This window comes from Papio anubis, chromosome 13 (genome assembly GCF_008728515.1).
Source record: "Papio anubis isolate 15944 chromosome 13, Panubis1.0, whole genome shotgun sequence".
Classification (NCBI taxonomy): domain Eukaryota; kingdom Metazoa; phylum Chordata; class Mammalia; order Primates; family Cercopithecidae; genus Papio; species Papio anubis.
Window position 1 is genome coordinate 44,419,008 of NC_044988.1, and position 27,134 is coordinate 44,446,141.

Consider the following 27,134-nt stretch of genomic DNA (forward strand, 5'->3'; position numbering starts at 1 on the left):
TTTTTTTTTTTTTTTTTGAGATGGAGTCTCGCTCTGTCACCCAGGCTGGAGTGCAGTGGCCAGATCTCAGCTCACTGCAAGCTCCGCCTTCCGGGTTTACGCCATTCTCCTGCCTCAGCCTCCCGAGTAGCTGGGACTACAGGCGCCCGCCACCTCGCCCAGCTAGTTTTTTTGTATTTTTAGCAGAGACAGGGTTTCACCGTGTTAGCCAGGATGGTCTCCATCTCCTGACCTCGTGATCCGCCCATCTCGGCCTCCCAAAGTGCTGGGATTACAGGCGTGAGCCACCGAGCCGGGCCGGGGCTTCAACTTTAGACATGAAAACTCATGGATGGATTTTTAAGCAAGGAAGTGAAATCATCCCATTTAATTTCTGAAAGGATCACTCGTCCTGATTCACACAAACATACTGTTAAAAAATAAATGAGACAGTTGGAAAAATTTGAGCACTGATAAGTTACTGGATGGATATTATTACATTTTAGGTGTGATAACAGTCTTGTGATATTTTTAAAAAGCAACCTTTGCAAGCTAAAATACAGATAAAATGATGTCATATAAAGCATATAAACTATAGCTCTGTATCAATGTTAATTTCCTGATCTTGGTATCTGAATGGTAATTATGAAAAAGATTGTCTTTGTTTTCAGGAAATATATTTTAATATCTTTACAGGTAGAAATAAATTATCATGTCTAGGGTTTGATTCCAAATAATCTGGGGGTAGGATATGGATGAAATAAGATTGGCCTTGAGTTGACAACTATACAAGCTAAGTGATTAGTATATAAGGTTCGGTTTACTATCCTCTTTACTTTCTGTAGATGTTCAAAATTGATCATATAAAATTCTTTTTTTTTTTTTTTTTGAGACAGAGTCATCCTCTATCGCCCAGGCTGGAGTGCAGTGGCGCGATCACAGCTCAACACAGCCTCGATTTCTGTGGCTCAGATGACCCTCTCACCTCAGCCTCCAAAGTAGCTGGAACTACAGGCATGTGTCACCACACCTGGCTAATTTTTTGCATTTTTTGTAGAAAAGGGGTTTTGCCATGTTGGTCAGGCTGGTCTCAAACTCTTGGGCTCAAGCAATCCACCTGCTGTGACCTCCCAAACTGCTGGGATTACAGGCATGCGTCACTGCACCCAGCCCAAATTATCTTATTTTTAAAAATAATTTTAGGCTGAGCATGGTGGCTCATGCCTATAATCCCAGCACTTTAGGAGGCCAAGGCAGGCAGATCATCTGAGATCAGGAGTTCCAGACCAGCCTGACTAAAATGGAGAAACCCCGTCTCTACTGAAAATACAAAATTAGCTGGGCGTGGTGGCAGGTGCCTGTAATCCCAGCTACTCAGGAAGGCTGAGGCAGGAGAATCGCTTGAACTGGAGGTGGAGTTTGCGGTGAGCCCAGATCGTACCACCGTACTCCAGCCTGGGCAACAAGAGCAAAACTCCGTCTCAGAAAAAATAAAGTAAGATAACTTGGGCTGCTGTATGAAGAATAAGTGGGGTGCAGTTGGAAAAGTGGAGGGAGAGAACAAAAGAAGCAGGAACACACATTAACCACTAGCCAGCTCTTAAAGTAGTCCAAGCAAAATCGTATAGTCACTTAAGCTAATGTAATAGAGTGGAGAGAGAGGAAAGTGAACAGATGGGAAATATATTTTGGAGGTAGAAATCATCAGACTTGGTAATGTGGAAATTAAAAGAAAAGAAAGGAATCAAAGATGTCTCTCCCAAGCTTCTGACTTGAACAAATGGGTGGATGGTGGGTGGAGACATTTACAGAAAAGGCAAAGTTTTCAGATAAACAAAGGAGGTGGATACCAAGAGTTCAGTTTGGGACATAAAAATTAATGTGTTTGTGAAACATCCTAGTGAGTGATCAAAGAAGCAATGATTGGACCTCTTTCCCATTACAACTATCAAAACAGCCAAAGACAGCAGCAGGGAGCAGCAGCCATATCAAGAAGGTTACTTATGGAGGAGGCAAGGAACTCAGTGTAAGAGCAAAGTCCTGGCTTTCAGACACAAGCTAAGCATTGCTACCAGGGTGAGAGGGTCAGAAAGGATACTGAGCCTGCAGCAAGGCAACCACAATCACAAAGGTCCTGCTCCTGGGGGTCAAGAATACCCTGACCATGACTCAGTCTTCCATCTCTGCTGGGACCTCCTTGGTAAGATGAGATCATTGGACCAAAGTGTTGCTAAGGAGCTTTCCTTCAGAGGCTTTCCTTCAGGTTATGAAATCTTGTCACTCCTTGTAGTGAAAAGAAGCATTTATAGGATCTATATCTTAAAACATGTACAACACACATTCTCATTCCCCCTATGAACTTATATGAAGAACTTCACAGTGGCAGGTCTAAATACAATAGCAGACCATTAGAGTAGATCTAATAGGACAAAAGAAAATACAAAGAGAAGCAAGCCAAGTGGTAACAAAAACAAGGAAAAAACACCAGGAATGCTGTTTACCTTCAGCTTTTTAAAGAACTTTTATTTCCATTTACTATATCATTGACTCCACGACATACAAATTTTCATCATGGAATATCCCTAACCCCAAGATACATCTTAAAATTGACAGCAACTTTGACTGCCCTAAATCAGTTATGTTCTTAGGGAGAGGATCTGCATTTGCTTCTGCCAATTACCTGAGGACACCACTAACCTGATCCACTTAAAGTTAAATAACCTGCCTGAAGTTGTTGGGGGGGGTGACACCATTTATATGTCCTCAGACTCCAAACCAGCTTACAATTCAAATTCTAAAGAGCGTTAAAAAGTCAAACATAGGTTCACCATACAACTCACCAATTCCACTTCTGTGTCTGTATGACAGATAATTTAAAACATGTTCATACAAAGACTGTACACAACTGTTTACAGCAGCATTATTCACAATAGCCAAAAACTGGAAATGACTCAAATGCCCATCAACTGATGAATGGATAAATAAAATATGATATATTCATAACAATGAAAATTATTCAGCCATAAAAAGCAATGAAGTGCAGACGGTCCCCAACTTGGTATGGTTCAACTTACAATTTTTCAACATTATAATGGGTTTGTCAGGGCATCCAATGCATTTTCACTTACTATATTTTTTATTATGATGAAGTTATCAGGATGTAACCCCATCATGAGTCAAGGAGCATCTATCTGTACTAACACATTCTATGACATGTGTAGACACAAAATAATACAAATTAGATTATTCTATTTATATAAAATATATACAAAAATTAAATTACTGGTTGCCCCAGCTAAGGGTGACAGAAATTAGATTAGTTAATGCCCCAGCTAAGGGTGGGAATAGAGAATGACTATAAAAAGGCACAGCTTTCTTTTTCAGATGATAAAAATGTTTTGAAGTTAGATTGTCATGATGGTTCTATAATTCTGTAAATACATTAAAATGCATTAAATTGTATACTTAAAATAGGAATCTATATGAGATATAAATTAATATTGCAATAGAGCTGTTTTAAAAAATTATCTGGGTGGAGAATCTCATTAGAGGGTTTTTTTTCCCCTCCCTACCTAATAACAAGGTTGAAATATACACATTTCCTTGCTGTGCCTTCCTGCATGATGATTTTATTTTTCCTTTCCTTTATGCAAGATCTCCTTAAAATTCCTCATTGTGTTTTTTTCCTTCCTTAAGAATATATAAGATAACAATATCAATGGCATCTTAGATCTAATAAAATAACTATCGACTTGGTTAAGAAAATCAAATTAAGAGAGGACAAAACTCCCTTTCCAGACTTGAGTAACATTTATATTACCTGCAGGGAAAAACTGGAGCCAAAAAAAACAGCAGAGAAAAATGAAAACAAATCTAACTCTGCCTGGAGTCACTATTTATAACTTAACCACTCTGAAGAAAAATATCAGATGTTTTCCAACTATCATTCACCGATATTGACCCTTAATTAAAACAGACAGAACTACTGTATCACCAATTGATCTAACCTAATGAGGAAAAGAAAATGGCCCTAAAGGCCTTACCTCACTCTAATCTACAACTTATGGTTCAAAAGAGAAGGTGTGGAGAAGGAAAAAGTTTGTGAGAAATGTTATGATACAAAGTATTTTTATACTACAGTCGATCTTAGACAAAAGGCCAAGAAGAAATCAAAATATTTTTATTTCCATTGTAAGCTTCTAATTACCTGGCTAAAAATATCTGCCAATTTCACCTTCTACAGATAAGTACAAATTCAAAGCAGTTCTTGCAAACAGACACATTCATCTCCACTGTATTCATACCACCTCAGGACTCTATTGAACACATATGGATTTCTGTGTAAGGATAAATTCAAAATTCTCATAAGATGCTCTGGAATATGAAAGACCACTGCTGAGAATATATTAAACCTGCATCTGCTCTAACAGTCTTTGATCTGTCTCCCCTGACTTCTCTAACCTACCATGAAAAGAAAAAAATTAATCAGTGCCCAACCAGGCCTTCCAGTTAGATTTCTGTCCCACTGCCCACAGTGGTTTTTATGAGAAAGAGGTTAATCAAAAATACCACCAGCCAGGTACAGTGGCTCATGCCTGTAATCCCAACACTCTGGGAGGCAAAGGTGGGAGGATCACCTGAGTCCAGGAGTTCAAGACCAGCCTGGGCAACATAGGGTAACTGTGTCTCCACAAAAAATACAATTAGCCAGGCGTGATGGCACCTGCCTGTGATCCCAGCCACTTGGGAGGCTGAAGTGGGAGGAGTGCTTGAACCCAGGAGTTTGGGGCTGCAGTGAGTTGAGAACACGCTACTGCACTCTAGCCTGGGAGACAGAGTGAGATCCTGTCAAAAAAACAAAACAAAAACAAAATACCAAATCACGATGACTATAAATGGTTAGTCCATTCTCCCCACTAGACAAGACCAGGACTCCTCCATGACCCAACTTCGTTTGTGTCCAGGGCCCCACTGGTGTTTCAAACTCACTGCTCTGTGCTCTGGCCACTGTCCTCAGAGCTCTTCACCCAGCATGTCGCCACCTCTGACCCTCTGCACTGGCTCCACCAACTGAAATGCCACCCACCCCTCAAAACCCAAAGCAAATGCCAGCACCCCCATCTCCCAACCAAAAGATAGCTTTCTTTTGGAATTCCCAAAACACTATATTTACTCTTCACATGCCATGTCACAGTTAATTTATCAAGAGATTTATTACATCCACCACTACATTGTCAGAGATGGCAACCGGGTACTAACACTGAGAAAAGAGGACACTCCATCATCAGAGCACTGGAAGTGCAAACCAGCATGGAACTGTTAAATCAGGAAGCAAGAGACTATAGCTAATATAGAACTGCATATTATTGTGACAAATTTCTATATATCACGCAATGGGTCTAATTTACAATTGCTCCTTAAGAGGTCACCTCCTTATGCCAAACAGGTCATAAAGTTCACAAACTATTTTAATTTTAATTTTAATTATTATTTTTTTTTTGAGATAGAGTCTTGCTCTGCCGCCCAGGTTGGAGTGCAGTGGCACAATCTCAGCTCACTGCAACCTCCGCCTCCCGGGTTCAAGCGATTCTCCCGCCTCAGCCTCCCGAGTAGCTGGGATTACAGGCATGCACCATAAAGCCCAGCTAATTTTTGTATTTTTAGTAGAAATGCGTTTTTGCTATGTTGGCCAGGCTGGTCTTGAACTCCTGACCTCAGGTGATCCGCCCACATCAGGTGATCCACCCACCTCAGCCTGCTGGAATTACAGGCGTGAGCCATCGCACTTGGCCTATTTTAATTTTTAAAAAGAACATGGTCGATGTACCACTAACATTTTTTTACATCTCTAATTTTTCCTCCAGTTCTAAATGGTGGAGATTTTTGTATGATCTACCAGTTTACAAAACTAGCAATTTCTCAAAATAGTTAAAATAACACAATCATTACCACAAAGATCCAGAGGTAGGAAAAACCTATGTTGAGAGTGGTAAATTCATTAGGCAGAAAAAGAAAAATAAGAAATGACTTCCTTTGTGGAAACAATTTAAGGCCTCCTTCATCTGTTAGTGTGAATCCTTTCATTAGGCATTCAAGAGAAAATATTCACTGGAAGAAATTAATCATCAGGTTGGCAAGAGCACTGCATCTTGATACAGAGAGACTGAAGCATTTGCTCTCTGCACTAGAAACATAAGATCAAAATGTATGCTTCAGTAAGTGTAAGGAAAAAGAACTCTACTCAGTTTTGCAGAATTCACAAAGGGAATGTTATAGTATCACCAATTTAAGAGGAAATGTGAGAAATATTGACAAACCCTGAAATGAGGACAAACAAAAAGTTCACATAAAAACAAGTGAAGAAAATTTTTACAATTAACATGTATTTATAATCAGAGGCCTCTGACTTGGACTGGAAGTCCATCACTTCTCCGGTGTCTCCAGCTTGCCAACTGCAGAACTAGGGACTTCTCAGTCTCCATAATCACATGAGTCAATTCCTTACAGCAAATCTCTTCATATATAGACATTTTATGTCTCCTATTGGTTCTATGTTTCTGGAGAACCCACACTCCTACCAGGGAACGCAGAAAAGTACCGATATTCACTGAGCACCAACTATGTGTTTTACTCCCGTTATCACATTTAACTTAAATTTCATTCAATCCTCTCAATAAATCTATGAGAGGAGAAAACAAGCTCAGAGAAACTGGTCCCAGGCCTCCCAGCCAGTAAATGGCAAACTGGGACTAGAGTTCAAGTCTGACTGTCAAGTCTGTGGTCAGTCCCATCTCCCCAGGAAGGTACATGTAGTTGTGTGCACGAAGGCAAAATGAAACCACACTGCTGTGCTTTGGAGTTTTATGGCTGTGTGTAATATTTCCTTTGTTCTCTCACTGCCATTTTTTGTCATTACCAACAAGCTCTGCTTTGGAAATTACCCCCTTACAATACCTCTCAGAACGCTGTAAGGCAAAAGTATGCACAAGACCAAAAGGCAAAGTTTATTAAAATCAGATCGAAATCAATTACAGACTCTGAATGGAGGCCTCTGCTACAAGATTTTTCGAGTATGGACTCCAGCATCTAATCTGGCTACATCTTCTGGCTTTGGGCTCTATTTCTCTCCATTAGGAGAAGGGTTCCTATAATGTGTTGCTATAACCAAGGTGAGAGGAATGGAACAATTCAGCAACACTGAAAAGGACACACAAACGTTTAAGCGACAGTCTAAAGGACACGAGAAATAATGCACACCAGAAACCTAAAAGGGCAAGGTAAATTCTAAAATGGGGGCCGGGCGCGGTGGCTCAAGCCTGTAATCCCAGCACTTTGGTAGGCCGAGGCGGGTGGATCACGAGGTCAGGAGATCGAGACCATCCTGGCTAACATGGTGAAACCCCGTCTCTACTAAAAATACAAAAAACTAGCCGGGCGTGGTGGCGGGCGACTGTAGTCCCAGCTACTCGGAGGCTGAGGCAGGAGAATGGCGTGAACCTGGGAGGCGGAGCTTGCAGTGAGCCGAGATCGCGCCACTGCACTCCAGCCTGGGTGACACAGCGCGAGACTCCGTCTCAAAAAAAAAAAAAAAAAAAAAAAAAAAAAAATTCTAAAATGGGGAAACCTTTGGATTTGTTAAACTGAGCAGGACAGGGAAGTTAAAATTAGACAAGAGAAAGAAACTGCTGGCAGATAAATACGATCACAGAGAAGTTCCGGAGGCAATGAAGGGAAAATGTGTGGTCATTAGAAACTGAGGCAGTGTTAAGAAGCTACAGTCTTCAGGATGAGAAATGACTGTAGAATAAAAGACACCAAGACACACAATGCGTCCCGAATTCCCCACTTTAAAAGTACATGAAGGGGTTTCTCTAGCAAATATGAAGGATGAACAAGCTAAAAAATCTAATGTACAACATGAGGACTATAGTTAATAATAAATAGTATACTGTATTCAGGATTTTTGCTAAATTAAATTAAATTTTTCCTCCTTGCCACAGGAGGAAAAAAAAAATGGGTAACTAGGCCAGGCGCAGTGGCTCACACCTGTAATCCCAGCACTTTGGGGGAAGCCAAAGCAGGTGGATCGCCTGAGGTCAGGATTTCAAGACCAGCCTGGCCAACATGTTGAAACCTTGTCTCTACTAAAAATACAAAAATTAGCTGGATGTAGTGGCAGGCACCTGTAATCCCAGCTACTTGGGAGGCTGAGGCAGGAGAATTGCTTGAACCCAGGAGGCAGAGGTTGCAGTGAGCTGAGATCACACCATTACACTCCAGCCTGGGTGACAGAGCAAGACTCTGTCTCAAAAAAAAAAAAAGGGGGGGGGGGTAACTATGTGAGACGATAGATATCTTCATTTGTTCTTCTATAGTAAAATTGTACTATGTATGTATCTTATAACATCATGTTGTATACCTCATATACACAATAAAATTTATTTCAAAGCAAAAACAAAAAGTACACAAAAGGGTTTCTGATAGTCACAAATCGAAAGCATCTCCATCACAGGAGTCATTTTGGATGATGTTCTGAGAACCAGACAATGCTAATATTAAACCATCTAACGCGGTTGAACAAAAGAGTTGTTTTTGTGCAAACACAGGCATCTAGATCAAAGGAACTGAATGGAAAGCCCCAAAACAGTGTGTTATTATTCTAATGAACTTATTTGATAAAGGAGATATCAAATATCAATTCTTTCCCTCATGGACCTGACAAATGGTGTTGGAAGAGTAGTAGTGGACTAGCAATTTTAGGGCTGGCATGAGATAGGAATTAACTTCAGCTGGGTTGAATTCAGGGCTTTTGTTTATTTCTATGGTTTGATTTTTTAAAAAACTGATAGATGTTAAAAACTACTTGCAATGCCTTCCTGACGTCCCAAAGGTAAAGTCACTACCAGCCTACTGAAGCCAGTAGGAGCTCAGAGAAGCACAAGCATCAATGTGCACTGCTCACAGGTCACAGTGGTCCCATTGGTCAGTGAGACCCGTCCTCCTCTGTGAGGCCTGCACCCCTCTCTGGTGTGTGTGGCATGCTAGCTCCCACTGGAAAAAGCAGTGTCTCCTCCGGTAAACTCCAATCAGCAGCCCCACGGCCTCATCCTTTTCCATCCCCTGGACTGCGATCGCCTACTACAGCCCAAGCTCAGTTCCCGCCAACACCCAGGGAGGAGCAGGGTTGAATAATTGTAAGATTTCTGACTGGTGATCACTTGCCCACCATAGAAGTGATTTCTTAAAAATCACATAAACAGATTATCTTCCAAAGAGTACTGTACAAAAAGGGAGGAGGGGTAAAAGGGTAACTTTACAGTGGAAAAACCTGACAAACACTACCCGTGCCATGTGACCAAGTTCAACATCGGTAGTGCTAAGTCACATTGATATCATGGACCTTTGCTATGATGTGACAAGAATAGCCCTTTCCATCTGGGGTCTTCCTCCCAAAAACACATGACCACAGTCAAATCATGAGGGGAAAAAAAACAGACCAATCTCAATTGAGGGACGTTCTACAAAATAACTGACAGTACTCCTCAAAACTGTCAAGGTCACCAAAAACAATGAGAGTTTGAGAGACTGTCACAGCCAAGAGGAGCCTAAGGGGACATGACGACTAAATGTAAAGTGGTATCACGGGTGGAATCCTGAGACAGAAAAAGGACACTAGGTAAAAACTGTATCTGGATAACGTATGAACTTTAGTTAACAATAATATATCCATATTGATCATTAATTGTGACAAATGTACCACGCTAACTTAAGAAATTAATAATAGAGAAAACCAGGGCTGGTTACACAGGAACACTCTGTACTACCTCCTCAATAATACTGTAAATCTGAAACTGCTCCTAATTAATAGGTTAATTCCAATCACAATTAAGTTTAAAAAACAAAACAAAACAAAACTATAAGCCAGGCGTTGTTGGCTCACGCCTGTAATCCCAACACTTAAGTGAGTCCAAGGCAGGCGGATCACGAGGTCAGGAGATCAAGACCATCCTGGCTGACACAGTGAAACCCAGTCTCTACTAAAAATACAAAAAAATTAGCCGGGTGTGGCGGTGGCTGCCTGTAGTCCCAGCTACTCGGGAGACTGAGGCAGGAGAATGGCGTGAACCCGAGAGACAGAGCTTGCAGTGAGCCGAGATAGCGCCACGGCACTCCAGCCTGGGTGACAGAGCAAGACTCGTCTCAAAAAAACAAACAAACAAACAAACAAAAAATAAAATACAAACATTAAACTTTTGGACAAAATAAAAATGTGTCGTTCTAAAATAAAGAAAAATTGCAATCTGGAGCAAATATCTATAGCAAATATGACAAAAGATTAGGGTATATATAATTTAAAGTCCATAAGTATGTTAAGAGAAACATTCTGAAAAAAGCTGAGACAAAAGAAAACTAGAAGTCATACAAAAGACGCAATGTATTTTTTAAATAATTTTTTAAAATACTAAAGAGGTATCATTTAAGTTGCAAAACTGTTTTTCAAATAATACCCAGTGATGATAATGTGACAATTTAAACCACTTTACTTATATAGTATTGGTAGCCAACTAAATTGATAATACTCTTGTGGAAGTACTGTAAAACAAACTATGCCCCTCTACCCCCACCTGAACATGTGCATGTTAAAGCCCAAACCCTCAACATGATGGAATTTCAATATGAGGCCTTTGGGAGACAATCAGATTTAAATGAGGTCAGGAGAGTGGGGTCCTCAGGATAGGATTAACACCCTTATAAGAAAGGACATCAGAGAGCTTTTGCTGTCACTCTCTTGGCCATGTAAGAACACAACAAGAAGGAGGCAGTCTGCAAACCAAGAGGAGAGCCCCCACCAGAACCCCAACCATGCTAGCACCCTTAACTCAGACCTCTAGCCTCCAAAATTGTGAGAAAATAAATTATTGTTGGTTAAGTCACCCAGGCTATTGTGTTTTGTTATAGCAGCTGAAGTTAATTAATACAGAAAGGCAATTAGAGATACACAAAGAACACTGAACATATTCATCCCTTTTAATTCAGTAATTCTACATTTGTAATGTTAACCTTTAGAAGCAATTCAAAATATGACAAAGCTATACACATGTAAAACTTAGTTTTACATTTTTAAGCCAGTGATAACCTAAATGTCTAACAATGGAGAAGCAGTTAAGTAAGTTGTAATATTCCACTTGATCTAATATGATTTAGTCATTTAGAATTATTACAAAAACTATATAGGCTTACAGTGAATGCTTTTAATAAAATTAAGTGCAAACCAAACACAAAAATCTACAAAATGAGACTAATGATATAAATAAATATGAACAACTATTAAAAGAGTTAGTTATAAACAAATAATTTGTTGAGAAATATTTTATTTTGTTACACAAAATAATACTCAGAAATGTATCCGAGAGTATTATTAGATAGGTCCTTTCTTAAATATAATCACAACTTCTTTAATTATAGAAAAGTGACTTTTTTCTGAAAATAGCCACTGCAGTACTCTCCAAAAAATGAGAATGAAACATTTACTTTTTATGTAAGACAACCATCAATTTTTCTTGACTACATACTTTTTATTATGTTATTACTTACATTGAGATGGTTTCCAAGGCATCTTCAAAAATGTCCTGGGGGAAATAAAAAATACAATGAGTTTCTCAAGAATTCTAAATTAGTTTCTCAAGAATTCTGAAAGAGAAAATGAATACATGCATTGGGGAGAGTGGTCCTGGCAGGAAGATATAGCAGGTAGTAAAATCAATCAACGTAACACTCACAGAACTCTGTTCACAGAAATCAAGCACATGAATTTCAGTGAGATTTTTTTTTTTTTTAATAAGGCTGTTAAAATACTCAGCAAGTGATCAAACTGGTCTAATTTAAAGAGACTATGACATCTTTTAGGAAGTTGCCTTTCACTCCTAAATCTCAATCATCCCAATTGTAGAGTAAAATAAATAACAGGACTTGTTCCATGTAGTCTTTTCTTTCTGCGTGGCTAGCTAAGTGAGCATCCTCTGGGCCTTCATTTCACATCTCATTGCACCACCCTCTCAGCTCGTCTCCCTGCCACCAGCCTTTCCCCCAGTTTACTCTGTGCCACACAGGATAGCCCTTTGCTTCATGCCACTGGCCTGATCACAGTGCAACAGGATGAGAAACACACACACTCATATGCACTCAGAAGTCCACACACGCACTCCGCACTCAGACACAGTGACTCACACACAATCTCACAGTCACATACACAAACACACATGCCCTCACTCAAAAACTCACACATACACAACAGCTCCCTCACAGCTGCAAAAACCAAACCTAAGCTCCTCATCCAGGTATCTGGGGTCCACCACAACCCAGCCTAATCTTTCAAGATCCTTCTCTGACATCCCCACCACTCTCAGCATAGCCCAAGCCATGAGACCTCCAGAAGGGCCGCCTTACTGGTCTCCCCGCTCCTGTGCTTGACACCCTCCATTCAATTCTTCACATGACAACCATATCATTCTTTTACTTCATGTTTTTGAATAAGCATACACCATTCCAGTTTTCTAGACCTCTTCGAGAGCTTTCCATTGCACTTAGAAAAATCCCAAACTCATTCTCCCCATCTACAGAGCCCTAAAACAGCCCCGCCAGCCTCTGACCACATCCCCTTACTCACTCGACTCTAGCCACAGGTCTTTCTTTCAGTTCTTTGGACAAGCCAAACATCCCACAGCTCTCTGCACTGTCCCCTTTTTTATAATGTCCTTTGCTCAATTATTCCCATGGCTGACTCATTCTCATCCTTTGATTTTCAGCTTAGAAAGCTACCTCCTCAAGAAGAACATCTCTGATCACCCTAATTAAAATTACTAGGAATAGCAGCTTACTTACAGTTCCTCTTCATCTCATTTGTTCCATTCATAGCACTTATCATAATCTCTACTGATCTTCCTTGTTGACTTGATTACCCTCTGTCTCCATCAGAGCAGGCTCTTACATACACAGAAAAAACACCAGGGCTTCGCACCAGGGTTTGCTCAATAAATACTCGTTGCCTAATGAATGAATGAATGAATGAATGACTGGAACCTGGACTGCCAAGGGACTTACCATATCACACCTCATTTAGAGTTACACACAGAAATGAGGAAAAGGGGCTAGGGATCTTTTTCCTTGTGTGGCCATTAATACTGAACAAGGTTTAGACCATACTGGATTCTGCAGTGAGGCAGAAAAAACAGAAGTATCGATACTAAAAAGAAGAACCGACTGGGCCTGGAGGCTCACGCCTGTAATCCCAACATTTTGGGAGGCCAAGGCCAGTGGATCTCCTGAGGTCAGGAGTTTGAGACCAGCCTGGCCAACATGGTGAAACCCCATTCCTACTAAAAATACAAAAATTAGCCAGGCGTGGTGGTGCATGCCTGTAATCCCAGCTACTCGGGAGGCTGAGGCACAAGAATCACTTGAACTCAGGAGGCAGAGGTTGCAGTGAGTCAAGACTGCGCCACTGCACTCCAGCCTGGGCAACAGAGCGAGACTCCGTCTCAAGGGGAAAAAAAAAAGTTGTAAACAGTGGCAGAAATGAGTTTGAATTTGGGACCTGACCTATTAATCTACATTAATATCATTCTCCATAAGGGAGGTAAAATCAAGGGCCAGCACACAGGTTATCATGTGAGCAGTTACAGAGAAGGGAGGAAAACGTATTCTCCAGGAACCCAGATCTCACTATGATAAGCCCAGCTCACAGTCCCTCTGGCAGCTCTGGTGACTCCCTCTGCACTTACCTTTAACAATGATAGGGTACATGGACAGCCCACTCCTGGAGGGCTTCTGTGCCTTCTCCTCCTGCTCACAAACCTCAACATGGACACTAAAATACTCACTGAGTGAGCGTCACAAAGGAACTTGGGAAGCCAATCCTCCGTGTAAAGAAGACAAGACTAATATTTTCATCTAAACAAGAAGTATTCCCACCCCTCCATAAAAAAAAAAAGAAAGAAAGAAAGAATATCAAGCCAGGTGGTGCACACTTGTCGTCCCAGCTACTCGGGAGGCTAAGGTAAAAGAATGGCTTGAGTTCAGCCTGGACAATATAGCAAGACCCTGTATCTAATAACTTATTTTAAAAAAAATTTTTTTAAGAATATCAAAACTCTCCATTTTGTTGAAACAGTAATCACATGCAGAGAGTTCTCTAAATAAAGCATATATGGTCTATAAAGGCCAGACAAAAGGTGGAAGTGTCTTAATTTTAAAAAGAGGAAAGGTGAAGAGAAGAACTAAGATTTACCGAGTACCTACCATGTGCCAGGCACCTTACAATCTTACAAAAGCTATCTCATGTGTTCCTCCCAACATACAGCAAGTTAATCCAGTTGTAGTTTAATTACTTGCCCAACATTACACAGCTGGTAAGTGAAGAAACTGGGGTTCAATCTTAGGTTTAACTCTAAAGCATTTTATTAATATTAATACAAACTATCTAAAACTTGGAAATTAGATAGTTGGGCAGGATGGGGAGGGGGTGGGAGATGAAGGGGTGCCATATCCTCTCAATGTAATATGATAGTATTGCTTTACAAGCCTCCCAAGGATTATTTAACTCTCTAGAAGAGTGTACTTGTGTTTAATTTTGCCATCTGCTATCTGATTGGAGTCTGCACACTGTGAAGTTACATGTTAACTTACAGGTTTTTTAGGGGTGAAAAACATTACCTCAAAGATTATGTATGACTTTGCTGCTCTGTGAGACAGCAGTTCCCAACCTTTTTGGCACCAGGGACTGGTTTCGTGGCAGACAATTTTTCCACAGATGGTGGGGGACAGTGAGGAGATGGTTTCAGGATGAAACTGTTCCACCTCAGATCATCAGACATTAGATTCTCATAAGGAGTGTGCGACCTAGATTCCTCGCATGCACATTTCACAATAGGGTTCACTCTCCTGAGAATCTCACGCCACTGCTGATCTGACAGCGGGTGGAGCTCAGGTGGTCATGCTCGCCCGCCCACCACTCACCTCCTGCTGTGCAGCCTGGTTCCTAACAGGCCACTGACCAGTACCAGTCCATGGCCCAGGCACTGGGGACCCCTGCTTTAAGGTATTACCCAGTTTTATGTATAACCTAGCAATCTTAATCTAACATTCTTCCTTAAGCCTATAAATACTAGTTCCTCAAATACTGTTTGGATCAATTTACTATTTCACTGGTTTCCTAACTGGTGGATGAAATAAAATTTTGACATGTTCATTTTATATCTTTATGAGAATCTTATTTCCAATTCTGGAAAATTATACTTGGACACGGAGATCGCCAACCACTCTCTCCCTGGGCACCTGCAAATACAGTTTCCTGTATCCTTGGGAAACGGATGTGGGGTCCACGTGGAAGATGAAACACTAAAAGGCAGAGACTGCTCATGCCTCCGTTCCATATCCCTATGGACCAGTGCTTCCTTTTTCTCCTGTCTCTCTAGGTCCCCATGCGTAGCTCAAATTCTATCCCTTTTCTGCTGCTGCCTAAGGAAGCTGCTTTTCCTTGTGTGAGATTCCCATAAGGGCCCTTAGGTTTGGCACTGACTGCTATTCCACAGTCTCCCACCTGGCCCTCGGTAGACATGCATGTGTTCTTCATGTAGCAGAACTAGATGTTTCCACCAAAGTCTCTTTGCTTTTCCATACTCACCATCAATTTCCTAGTGCTCCTCCAGTGTTGGTTTCCCTTAGCTCCCCAGTACTGGTAGGCTCACCGTGTGCCCTCCAGTTACAACACGCACAGAGAAGCATCCAGACTCCTTCCAATGTAAGTAAAGTAAGACAGGAGAGCTCACACTGCCGACAAATACCATGTGTTCACAGGAAAGCCTCGGTGTTTAGTTCCGTCTTTAAAGGCAGCTGCATTTGCCTGCCCCACTCCCATGCCAGGGCTAACCTTGAAGTGCTACTACTGTAGGGCCTGGTGTAACAGATGCTTTCATTGAACCACGCCTGGCTCCTAATCATACACCACCTCCAAACAGTATCTAACTTTTTGAAGAGCCTATCTTGACTCTCTAGTTGGAGTCAAGGGCCATTCTACTCTTTGTGAATCTACTTTCTAGCCCAGCACAGTCCTCTGTACTTCATAGACTCTTAGCAAATCATGGTTCACTAACTGGCTGGCTGAGGACCCATGTCTTGAAGTGGAAGGTCCTCATCTTGAGCTGTCTCACTTTGCACATTAAAAAACGGGCTCATCTGTGAGTTGAAGGATTCCCTAGGTAAGCTGACAGATATAAAGCCAGCGCCCAGGGTCTGCTCCCTCCTGGGAGATCAGCCTGAAACCTACCTCTGCCTCCAGATCATAGAAACTGCCATCCTGATCATAGAACTGACACAGAGTGAGGAAAGCTGATGGGTGCTGCATCACCTACTAAGGCTTTTCCAAACAATTTCCATCTTAATTTGCTAACTTTGTCATATTCTGAGTAGTAAAAATGTAAGCAAGTACATATGAGTGAAAGGGCAGGTTCTTAATGTTCATTTAAGAATCCTAATGAAGATATTAATGACAAAAGTGTTTACATTATTTTTATCTCTAGAGACAAAGAGTAAAGATGACAAATATGCTATTAACAGTAGTAATTTCAATACTGTGCATTAATTGCCAGACCAAATAGATTTACAAATTTTTCAGGCCTCCCTATCTGATTTTTAATTCACTTCGTGGTTTGCAAAAGAATATGTGACAAACATCACTGCAAGAAGGAAAAGGAAGTAGGAAGTAACATGACAAAAAATAACGCCAGGTACTGTAAATCCACAAAACTGAACTGCTTCTCTAGAACTCCCTATTCCTCCCTCCTCCTCTACGTTCCTCCTCCTCAGCCTCAGCCCTGTCCTCTATTTTACCATCTTTCTCATAGGGATGACTTCACAGGCCTAAGAACAGATGCTACCATGCTCTCATTTAACCACTGCACTTTGGCAAAGATGACAAGGTTTGAGAGGGCTTGCAGATACCTTCCTCCTCAATGAAGACCACCTGCCCACCCCCACACAACCAGGCCCCTCTTCACTGGAGCTTTCCCACCCAACATTCCATTCCACTGACCAATGAAGCTGTGTGTTTGGTATCACAGACTCAAAGAACGCTATAACTGTTGAGAACTCTGGCCAGTCATGAATTCTTTTGGGGCCACATCTGGACCATTCCCATGGAGATGAGACATGAAGAGGATGCCCCAATTTCCCCCCAGGACTGAGGCAGGGATTAAGGGCCATGGGTATTAGGTTCTAAGGAATACAAACACGTGTCTCCATGGCATCCACTCCTGTAAATTAAGATGTCCAAAATGGGAAACCAGACTGACATAAGAAGCATTATCATAGTGACTGACACACCTGGAGAAGTCCTCAAATACTGAATTTCTCTCATAAAGAGAAACAGCACATTGCTAGTTAAAGGAATCACATGACAAACACATAAACTTAAGTCACATCACTCCCTATTAAAACTTGAATAAAGTATTGATTTTTCTAAGTCAGAATTAATTTAAAATACACCTTTATTATTGTACAAAACTCATTTAAAAAATATATATGTACCCTGAGCTGATCTGTCAGGAATAATTTTTCATTCTGCTCATATTTATCATCCAATTCTCTGTAATCTATTTGTCAAGCTCAAAAAGTAGCCCATGGCCGCCTACAGCATTTAAAATCTCCAACTAAATCCCAAGGGCTACCAACTAGTTGCATCTAATCTGCAGTGCCACAATTTTTAAGTTTCATATTGCATGAAAGAGTATCAATGTTCTTTGATGGCAAATGTAATCATGAGCTTCAGCTCCCCTATAACTGGGTTTGCAGGGGACAAGCACCCCTCATACCCTCCTTAAAGAATTAGCATCAAAGCAAGTCCTTTGTGAAACCTTAACTGACCTACAGAACTCTTATCAAAGGGAAAGAAAGCAATAGGGGCCCGCACATTAGACACACTCACGTTCAAAGTCCCCACCTGTAACGACTGTTATTGGTACTTGCAGGGAACAAAGTATGACGTTCTCAAATTTCAAATACCACACTATGACAATAATTCTCAAATATGGCAGACCAAAACATGAAGAAAAAAAAAAAAAAAAACTAACACTAAGTTTATCTTCTTAATTTGTCCAGGTTTGTTAAATTTTAGGCAATAATTTTTTTAGATTTTCTTTTATAGACTTAGAAAAAACTGGAGGTTTTCAAACATTTTTTCAAAAATAAGGATTAAAAAAAACAAACAAAACAGTAAAATCATCTGCCAAAACACAAAGCTCATGCTTTAGAAATTTTTAAACATTCATCACTTGAGATTAAAAATAATTTTCCGGCCAGGCGCGGTGGCTCACGCCTGTAATCCCAGCACTTTAGGTGGCTGAGGCGGGTGGATCACGAAGTCAGGAGATCGAGATCATCATGGCTAACACGGTGAAACCCCGTCTCTACTAAAAATACAAAAAATGGGAGGGATTGCATTGGTAGTTATACCTGATGTAAATGACGAGTTGATGGGTGCTGACGAGTTGATGGGTGCAGCACACCAACATGGCACAAGTACACATATGTAACAAACTTGCACGTTATGCACATGTACCCTAGAACTTAAACTATAATAATAATTAAAAAAAAAAAAAAAGAAAGAAAAAAATACAAAAAATTAGCCGGGCGTGGTGGCGGGCGCCTGTAGTCCCAGCTACTCGGGAGGCTGAGGCAGGAGAATGGCGTGAACCAGGAGAAGGAGCTTGCAGTGAGCCGAGATCGCGCCACTGCACTACAGCCTGGGTGACAGAGCGAGACTCCGTCTCAAAAATAATAATAATAATAATAATAATAATTTTCCACATTCTCCAGGTGTAGGATTAATATTGTTCCCTAGTTGCTCTTGTGCCGGGTAAGTGCTCTCATATAATCCCACGTAAATTCTGTGTTCCTTTTTTTTTTTTTTGAAACAGAGTCTCGCTCTATCGCCCAGGCTGGAGTGCAGTGGCCGGATCTCAGCTCACTGCAAGCTCAGCCTCCCGGGTTCAAGCAATTCTCCTGCCTCAGCCTCCCAAGTAACTGGGACTACAGGCATGCACCACTACACCTGGCTAATTTTGTATTTTTGGTAGAGATGGGGTTTCTCCAGGTTGGTTAGGCTGGTCTTGAACTCCTGACCTCAGGTGATCTGCCGGCCTCGGCCTCCCAAAGTGCTGGGATTATAGGCATGAGCCACTGCACCTAGCCAGTTCTGTGCTAGTAATAAAGCAGCCTAAAAGTGATCTACATGCAATGCCTTTAAGATCGTTTTTTGAAAAAATTCAAAAAGACCTCAGGAATACAGGAGCGTTTTCAATGTCACATTTGTAAGAAACAAATGCTGATATATAAATACCATGGAATCAAGACTGACTAACTAAAGTCCCCTCTGGGAGTAGGTAGTAGTTTGCTGGTATAAAGGGCCCTATGCCTTGATTTCAACTGTTACTATGTGGAAAAATTTAAGAAATGTAAGAGGTTATTAGTAGGACATCTTACTTAGTCTATGAAGGTCCTTTGGATTTGGCAGCAGGGTTATAATGAACTTGAAGAAAGGAGTGGGTTAAGTGCACCTGCCTGGCTCACCATTTGGTTTATCAAGTTCAGCATGGGAGGGCCAGATACAACATGAGTGTGCTTCAGGCCTGCTGTTCACCCATTCTCCCCTCCTTTTTCTTCCCTAGTATCCCTATAGAAAACCCTTTCCCCCTTCCACTCTGGTGTTATCTTCTGTAAATTGGAGATGCCCATAGTACCTACCCTAGGAAGCTGTTGCGAGGATCAAAGGAGATCAGAGGGGTAAGTGCCTGGCACAGAGCCAGTGCCCATCAATGTAGTCATGATTTGATGACATGAGCCCTCCCTCCTCTCACAAGCACAAAATACTCCTGGATGTGTCCACATAGTCACAATACAAAGTCCATGTCATGTGCTCAAGTGTCTAGGAAGCAAATTTGCCTCTACTCCCCAAGTACTACCCACTATAAATAAATACACGTGTGATTTTAATTACACAGCCTGTGTAGTAGAGCGGAAAGCATAAATTTAGGCCTGGAGGTTAGACCTGTCTGGGACTGAATCCTGGCTCCACCTCTGACCCTAGGTGACTCTAGCCCTTTCAATCCTCTACTTCCTGTTGTGTACCATAAAGATTCCAATCGCCCACTGGGATTGTAAGGATGTGAGACAATGCATAGAACAGGTCGGACTTAAAACAGGCTCAATAAATACAACTTCACAGGATACTAAATTCTCAGATATGGGACCAACCAGTACACTCAGGAGACGGGGCTGGGATCCCTAACTATACTTCCTTGACAACTCTTTTTCACATCAAAGATGCTAAGCCTCTTTTGGATGAAGAAAAGCCGAGCGTGGGAATATTTATAGCAAATAGGTAGTGAAAAATGTTAACTGCCTTTGCCCTCTAGCCTTTCACTCCCAGACCTTTCTTACTAGTCGGTTGCCCAGCATAAAAAACATAATTTATGGGCTGGATGCAGTGGCTCACGCCCGTAATCCCAGCACTCTGTGAGGCAGAGGCAGGTGGATTACTTGAGGTCGGGAGTTCAAGACCAGCCTGACCAACATGGAGAAACCCCATCTCTACTAAAAATACAAAATTAGTTGGACGTGGTGGTGCAAGTCTGTAATCCCAGCTACTTGGGAGGCTGAGGCAGGAGAATCGCTTGAACCCGGGAGGCGGTGGTTGTAGTGAGCCAAGATAGCACCATTGCACTCTAGCCTGGGCAACAAGGGCAAAACTCCATCTAAAAACAACAACAACAACAACAACGTAATTTCTGAGCACAGAGCCCAATGCCACACTGCTCCCTGGTAGCACAAAACCCATAAGTTATGGAACCTCTGCTCACCAAGGAGCAAGTGACCTTGGCCAACACAGTGAGACACTGGCCAACACGGTGAGACACTGGCCAACACAGTAAGACCTTGGTCGACACAGTGAGACCTTGGCCAACACACTCCACTTCTCAGGGCTCTAGCTTCCTCATGAGTAAAGCAAACAGGTTGGCACAGATACCATCCCTTATTCAAAATCCTAAGTTCTCTGAATTAAAGAGAAATCCTTCCCAAGACAGTGTTTGCCCATCACAAATGCTAAAATGTTCATTCATCCATGGGAGGGTGGTATTCCCTTCACAGAAGGGCTGCATCCAAATGGAGCACTGAGGTTTTCAAAGTTTAAGCCACATCCATGGGACTAACTTGATTCTCAATAGCTAGCTAGTGTTAAATTCCAAGCAAAGCAGTTCACACAACGATTCTTTGGAATTTCCAACAACCAGCCAAGCACAGAGAAATCATGAGAATTAAAAAGGAACCACCAGATGTCACTGTCACAAAAAAAAATTTGAATTGTATAGCATTGCTTTAGTTTCTACTAACACAGAGATTAGCAAGCTAAAAAAGAAATGAAAAGGTTAATTATCAGTTATTTAATTTATGGAGGGGAAAAATGTTCATTTTCTGCATTTCATTATAGAGTTGAGTTCCAGCTTAAGGCAGGGGTTAAGTCCTAAGGTCAGTACGTAAAAGAAAAATCATGTATATATAGTCAATCTTAACACTGAACAAATACCTTAAATTGCCATTATCACAGAATACTCACAGTTCTGGACATAACCCCACAGAGAAATAAGTATGTACAAAAAATATGCACAGTGATGTAGGGTATATAATAGAGTGCATATGTAAAATACAGCTTTTTTACAATTAGGTTATCACTGAAATCTAACATAAATGAGCAAATTATTTTACTCCCCTGTACATATTTCTAAGTTACTGCTTTTATGGCTGTAAAATGCACCATGTAAATCATTTACTATGTCAAGCATACCTATCCTCTAGTGCCAACCCTATCCAATCTACCCAATTTACAGTAAACAGGAATATCTGGGGCTGTTTTTGCGGGGAGCAAATTTATGCAAAACAAACAACAACAAACAAAACGAAGAGACTGAGTTTTAACATTTTAATGTTTAATTTTGAAACCATCATCAGTGGAGGTATTTTTAAATTAAAAGGAACAGGGCTTTACACACTTTCTTCCTATAAATAATCATAAATTCCATCTATTAACACCTAGGCACTATGTTGAATATTCACATGCTTATTTCTAATTCACAAATACTCATAAAAAGTGAGCATTTCACCTCTACAATTACTATGTTCTAATAATAGCAGCAACAATAACAGGTAACACTATTGAGTGCCAAACATTGCTCTAAATCCATAACATGTGTTAACTCATTTAATCTTCATATTGACCCTAAAAGATAGGACGATCATAATGTCCAAATGAGGAAACTAAGGCTCAGATATTTAATTAACTTATCCATAACTGAGCCTCAATTTTTCCATCTGTGCAATGGGAATAATACCACTTAACTTACAGCACTGTGAGATTTTAACCAATATAATAGATTTAATGCACTTAGCACAGTATTGACAAAACAGACACTTAATAAATCATCTCTTCTGTTATTAAAGTGCTTCTGCAGTTGAAAGTCTCCTGTGTAGCCCAAGGATAGCAAAAGGAAACCTCTTGCATGATCTTGCTCCACCCTTGAACTATCCAGCTATAACAGAAAATTGGCAGAGTTAGCAATCTCTTACTTGCAGTTCTGCTCCAAAGTAAATGTCTCAAAAAGAGAACATAGAACCTTATCACTCAATATAAAGAGGCAATTCCCAAAGAGTAAAGCTTCAAAGATGATCTCAAACTGAGAAATCCTGTAATGTGGGAGAGAAAAGGTAAAGGGACTGGAGCTCACAAGCTTAGCACCACTCTACCTGGGTTCAAATCCGAGTTTCACCACCCACTAGCTCTGTGACCTTGAGCAAGCTATTTTCCTTAGGACCTCAATTTCCCATGTCACTCAGTTGTCCATAGATTAATGTCAGATGTGAAAAGCACTTAGAACAATACATCCAGTAGAAAGATGAGTTATTATCACTATTATTGTTGTGCCTTGAATCTCCTAAAGGTACTAGTGAGTGGCACTATGTGCTGCAGCCTGGGAAAGGTTAGGAAGTGGACCAGGCACAATGCTTGGCACTAAGAATCCTAAGTCACCTTCTCTGTGGCTGACATGTCCTGATGTCCCCAAATAGATCAGTCTATTACTATTGGTGTCAGGAAACTACAAACAGGGCCAAATTCCACCTGCTGCCTTTTCTTTTTTTGTAAATAAAGTTCTTTTTTTCTTTTTTTTTTTTTTTTTTTTTTGAGATAGAGTCTCACTCTGTCGCCCAGGCTAGGGTACAGTGCCATGATCTTGGCTCACTGCAACCTCTACCTCCTGGGTTCAAGTGATTCTCCGCCTCAGCCTCCCGAATAGCTGGGACTACAGGTACATGCCACCACATCTGGCTAATTTTTTTGTATTTCTAGTAGAGACAGGGTTTTGCCATGTTGGCCAGGCTGATCTCGAACTCTTGGCCTCGAGTAATCAGCCTGCCTTGGCCTCCCAGAGTGCTGGGATTACAGGTGTGAGCCACCATGCCCGACCTGTAAATACAGTGCTATTGAAACACAGCCACAACTCAATCAATTGACGTACTATCTAAGGCTGCTTTCCTGTAACAATCACAAACTGCACAGCTGCAACTGAGATCATAGGGTCCTCAAAGCTGAAAATATTTACTGTACCCCTTTACAGAAAAAGTTTGCCTACCTTTGCACAATGGATGAAACATCAGGTTTCCTTCCCTACTGCATTGGATGCTTTGAGGACAGAGTGAGAAACAAATGTCAAAAATCTATAAAGTTTAAAGCATTGGCAAATATGAGAAATTATTTAGCCCAAAAAACTCACTGACTTCAAGATTTAGATTCAAGGGAGAAATAACACTAAGAACAAAGACTGCAGAGTCCCGCTATCAGCTCCATCACTTACCAACTATGTGTGGCCCCAACAGTGATGATACCCCGCTTTTGCTTAGCTGACACCACCAAGCAGCCTCCTGGCCCTTGGTATGGTTGCTGCAGCTAGCTGGCAGAACAGTGGCCAGCAGGGGAGTTTGCTAGAAGAGGGTCAGGACGGGCAGTGGGCATTCCTAAAAGTTAATATATTGAGAACTTAGCTTGAGTCTGGTCCTTTCCAATTCCAAAAGTAGGAGGAGTAAAGAATGAGAATGCTTGCGGTGGGATTTAGTAGAATGCCTCTCTCAGGGCTCCCCTACCATTTTAGAGCGTCGACGCACCAGCCATTTTTGCCAGTCTCATCACAGTGCTTCCCAAAGAGACTGTTTTGTGTGTTGAAAAGATGAAAAACAACGCAATTATCCCAAACAGTATTGAGTAGAATAATTTATTTCTTTTTTCTTTTCCATATTTTGTTTTGTTTAAATCATTACTCCCCATTCTGGAAGAGGTACATCCCAGCATCTAGCCCAGATGTCCTTTTATGCAATAGTTATTTTAACAAACTTTTTTAATTTCCTTCCTTTTCTCTTTCTGAACTAAAAGAAACAAAAAACTAAAAAACAAAAACAAAAAACAAAACACCCAAGTGTATGGTCTTGGGCAAGGTACTTAACTTCTCTAAGATTCTTATTCATCATCTGTAAAATGGGAATGACAGTGCCATCAAACTCACGAGGTTGAAGAATTAAACGAAATGTAAGTAGGGTTTAACATGCCTATCCACAGTAAGTACAAAACAATGTCAGCTCCCATTAAGTTATTACTTTCATTATGATTACTGCAGGGAAAAGTTGTGTGTCCAAATACTGGACCATTCATACAGTTCCCTCCCTCTCTTGGTATCTATCCCCACAGGTAATTTTGGTATTAGCAAAGCAGAGATGCTGAGAAGTTAAATCTGTTCTTTTGGGGCAATCTAAAGGAGAAAAGCTTAAGACTTCCACACATTCATTTCTGTTAAGACTAAATTCTCCTCCACTCCCACCAACGTACCCCCTGCAACAGCAAAAAAAAAAAAAAAAGGCAAGAAGCTAAATGCCTCTTCCGCATTTTTTTTTTTCCTTTTTCAGACAGGGTCTCACTCTGTCACTCACGCTGGAGTGCAGCGGCACAATCTTGGCTCACTGCGATCTCCGCACCCAGGTTCAAGCAATTCTCCCACTTCAGATTCCCTGAGCAGCTGAGACTACGGGCACACGCCATCTAGCCCGGTTAGTTTTTGTATTTTTTGGTAGAGGTGGGGTTTCACTATGTTGGCCAGGCGGGTCTGAGACTTCTGACCTCAAGTGATCCACTCGCCTCAGCCTCCCAAAGTCTTGGGATTACAGGCACGAGCCACCACACCCAGACTTACCTACACATTTTATTTTGTAGAAAAACAAACTTTGAATTATACTGTAAAACCAATTAACTCGTTTTACAGTTAGAAGAAATTTAACTATAAGTTTATTTGTTCACCAAATTGCTTGGTGAACCAATACTATTATAAGTAAAATGCTGACATTTTGGTTTCTAACAAAAAGCAATTAAACATAGAAACTTACTCAAAACTCACAAAAAATAGAGACTGCCAGAAGTGATCATTAGTATAACAGACCATGTAACTAGTATCTCAAATTTCATATACATTATCCATCAAAAAATGAATTAAAAACTCTAAACATGCTAAAAGACAAAGACTAACACTCTGGTAAAACAAATGCAGTAAAAGGAATCGGAAATGACTGCAGAGGGATAGATACCAGGGAATCTTGGGGGCTCATGGAAATGTTCTGCTTTAGTTGTACTGGTGATTAAATGGTTGCATACATTTATAAAACTTAATCTTAACATGGTGCTACTCTTAGCACATACTCTTAACATGAGTTTTATTGCATGTAAGTTATACCATGAGAAAGTTGGTTTTTAAAAGAACGTGGGAAAAATAAATAATCCTAAAATTCCATATAAGGTATTAAAAATTTGGATGCTAATGAAGTCACAGTAATGGCTAGCACACCCTCTATAACACTCTATGAGCCAGGCACTGCTCCACACACTTTTACATATAACAACTGATTTGCTCTTCATAAAACCCCTCGGAAGTGGCTTCATATTCTACTCAGTTTACTAAGTAGATGAAACTGGAGCACAGAGAGGTTAAGTAACTCGCCCAAGGTCACAAAGCATCTAAGTGGCAGAATCAGGATTTAAACCCACAGAGTCCAGCTTGAGAATCTGATCTACACTCATTCTCTTTTTTTTTTGTTTTGTTTTAATTGACACGGAGTCTCGCTCTGCCGCCCAGGCTGGAGCGCAGTGGCCGGATCTCAGCTCACTGCAAGCTCCGCCTTCCGCGTTTACGCCATTCTCCTGCCTCAGCCTCCCGAGTAGCTGGGAGTACAGGCGCCCGCCACCTCGCCCGGCTAGTTTTTTTTTTTGTATTTTTTTAGTAAAGACGGGGTTTCACCGTGTTAGCCAGGATAGTCTCGATCTCCTGACCTCGTGTTCCGCCCGCCTCGGCCTCCCAAAGTGCTGGGATTACAGGCTTGAGCTACCGCGCCCGGCCCACTCATTCTCATTAAAGCTTTTAAAATTTTGTAAATTCAACAAACTGAACTATTCGGCAAAGTGAACTTCATCAAACTGAGCCAGAGCCGTACAGACACTGTAACTTATCTTCACACCGTATTTCTCAATCATAATTACAAAATCAGGTACAATTATTTGTTTCATGTCTGCCCTCCCTCCAGGCGGCATTTACCATAAGGCATATCTATAAGTTCTGTCCACAAGCACCAAGCACAGTGCCTATCCACAGCAACAGCACCAAGATACTACTGGAAGGAATCAGTAAAGAAATAAATGAATGGGTACAGGAATACACTAATGTGTTTATTTATATATCAAGTGTAATATCACTAAAGACAGAAATTTTATTCACATATGGATAGGAGTATGCTATTTCTTAAATGAATGCAAGGCTATTCTGATTAATAAGCTATTACACTGTCACAGAATATATCATTTCTCTGTCACTATGGGGATATACATAACATTTTTTAAGCACATCTATACACGAAGCATTAACTTTTGCACTTTTATGCGTTGTCTCATTTAAACCTAGCATTTCTCTAAAATAAGGGCGATTATCATCCCACAGCTAACAAGTGGTTTTATACACAGGCCT

General features: G+C 40.9%; 1 protein-coding gene across 2 annotated transcripts in view; it reads right to left on the minus strand.

The window, feature by feature from the left end:
* TTC39B (tetratricopeptide repeat domain 39B) overlaps nucleotides 1-27,134 on the minus strand; it is a 145,601-nt gene that overhangs the window by 94,850 nt on the left and 23,617 nt on the right. Inside the window, exons 1-2 of one of the 2 annotated variants that reach the window (XM_021927494.2) lie at nucleotides 15,662-18,078; nucleotides 11,575-11,609 (exon numbers count right to left, since the gene is read on the minus strand). In XM_021927494.2, the coding sequence (XP_021783186.1) occupies nucleotides 11,575-11,609; nucleotides 15,662-15,664 (38 nt within the window). In that variant the 5' untranslated portion in view covers nucleotides 15,665-18,078. Of the gene's footprint in view, nucleotides 1-11,574; nucleotides 11,610-15,661; nucleotides 18,079-27,134 lie in introns of those variants that run through there. The other variant, XM_003911696.3, reaches the window with a different exon arrangement.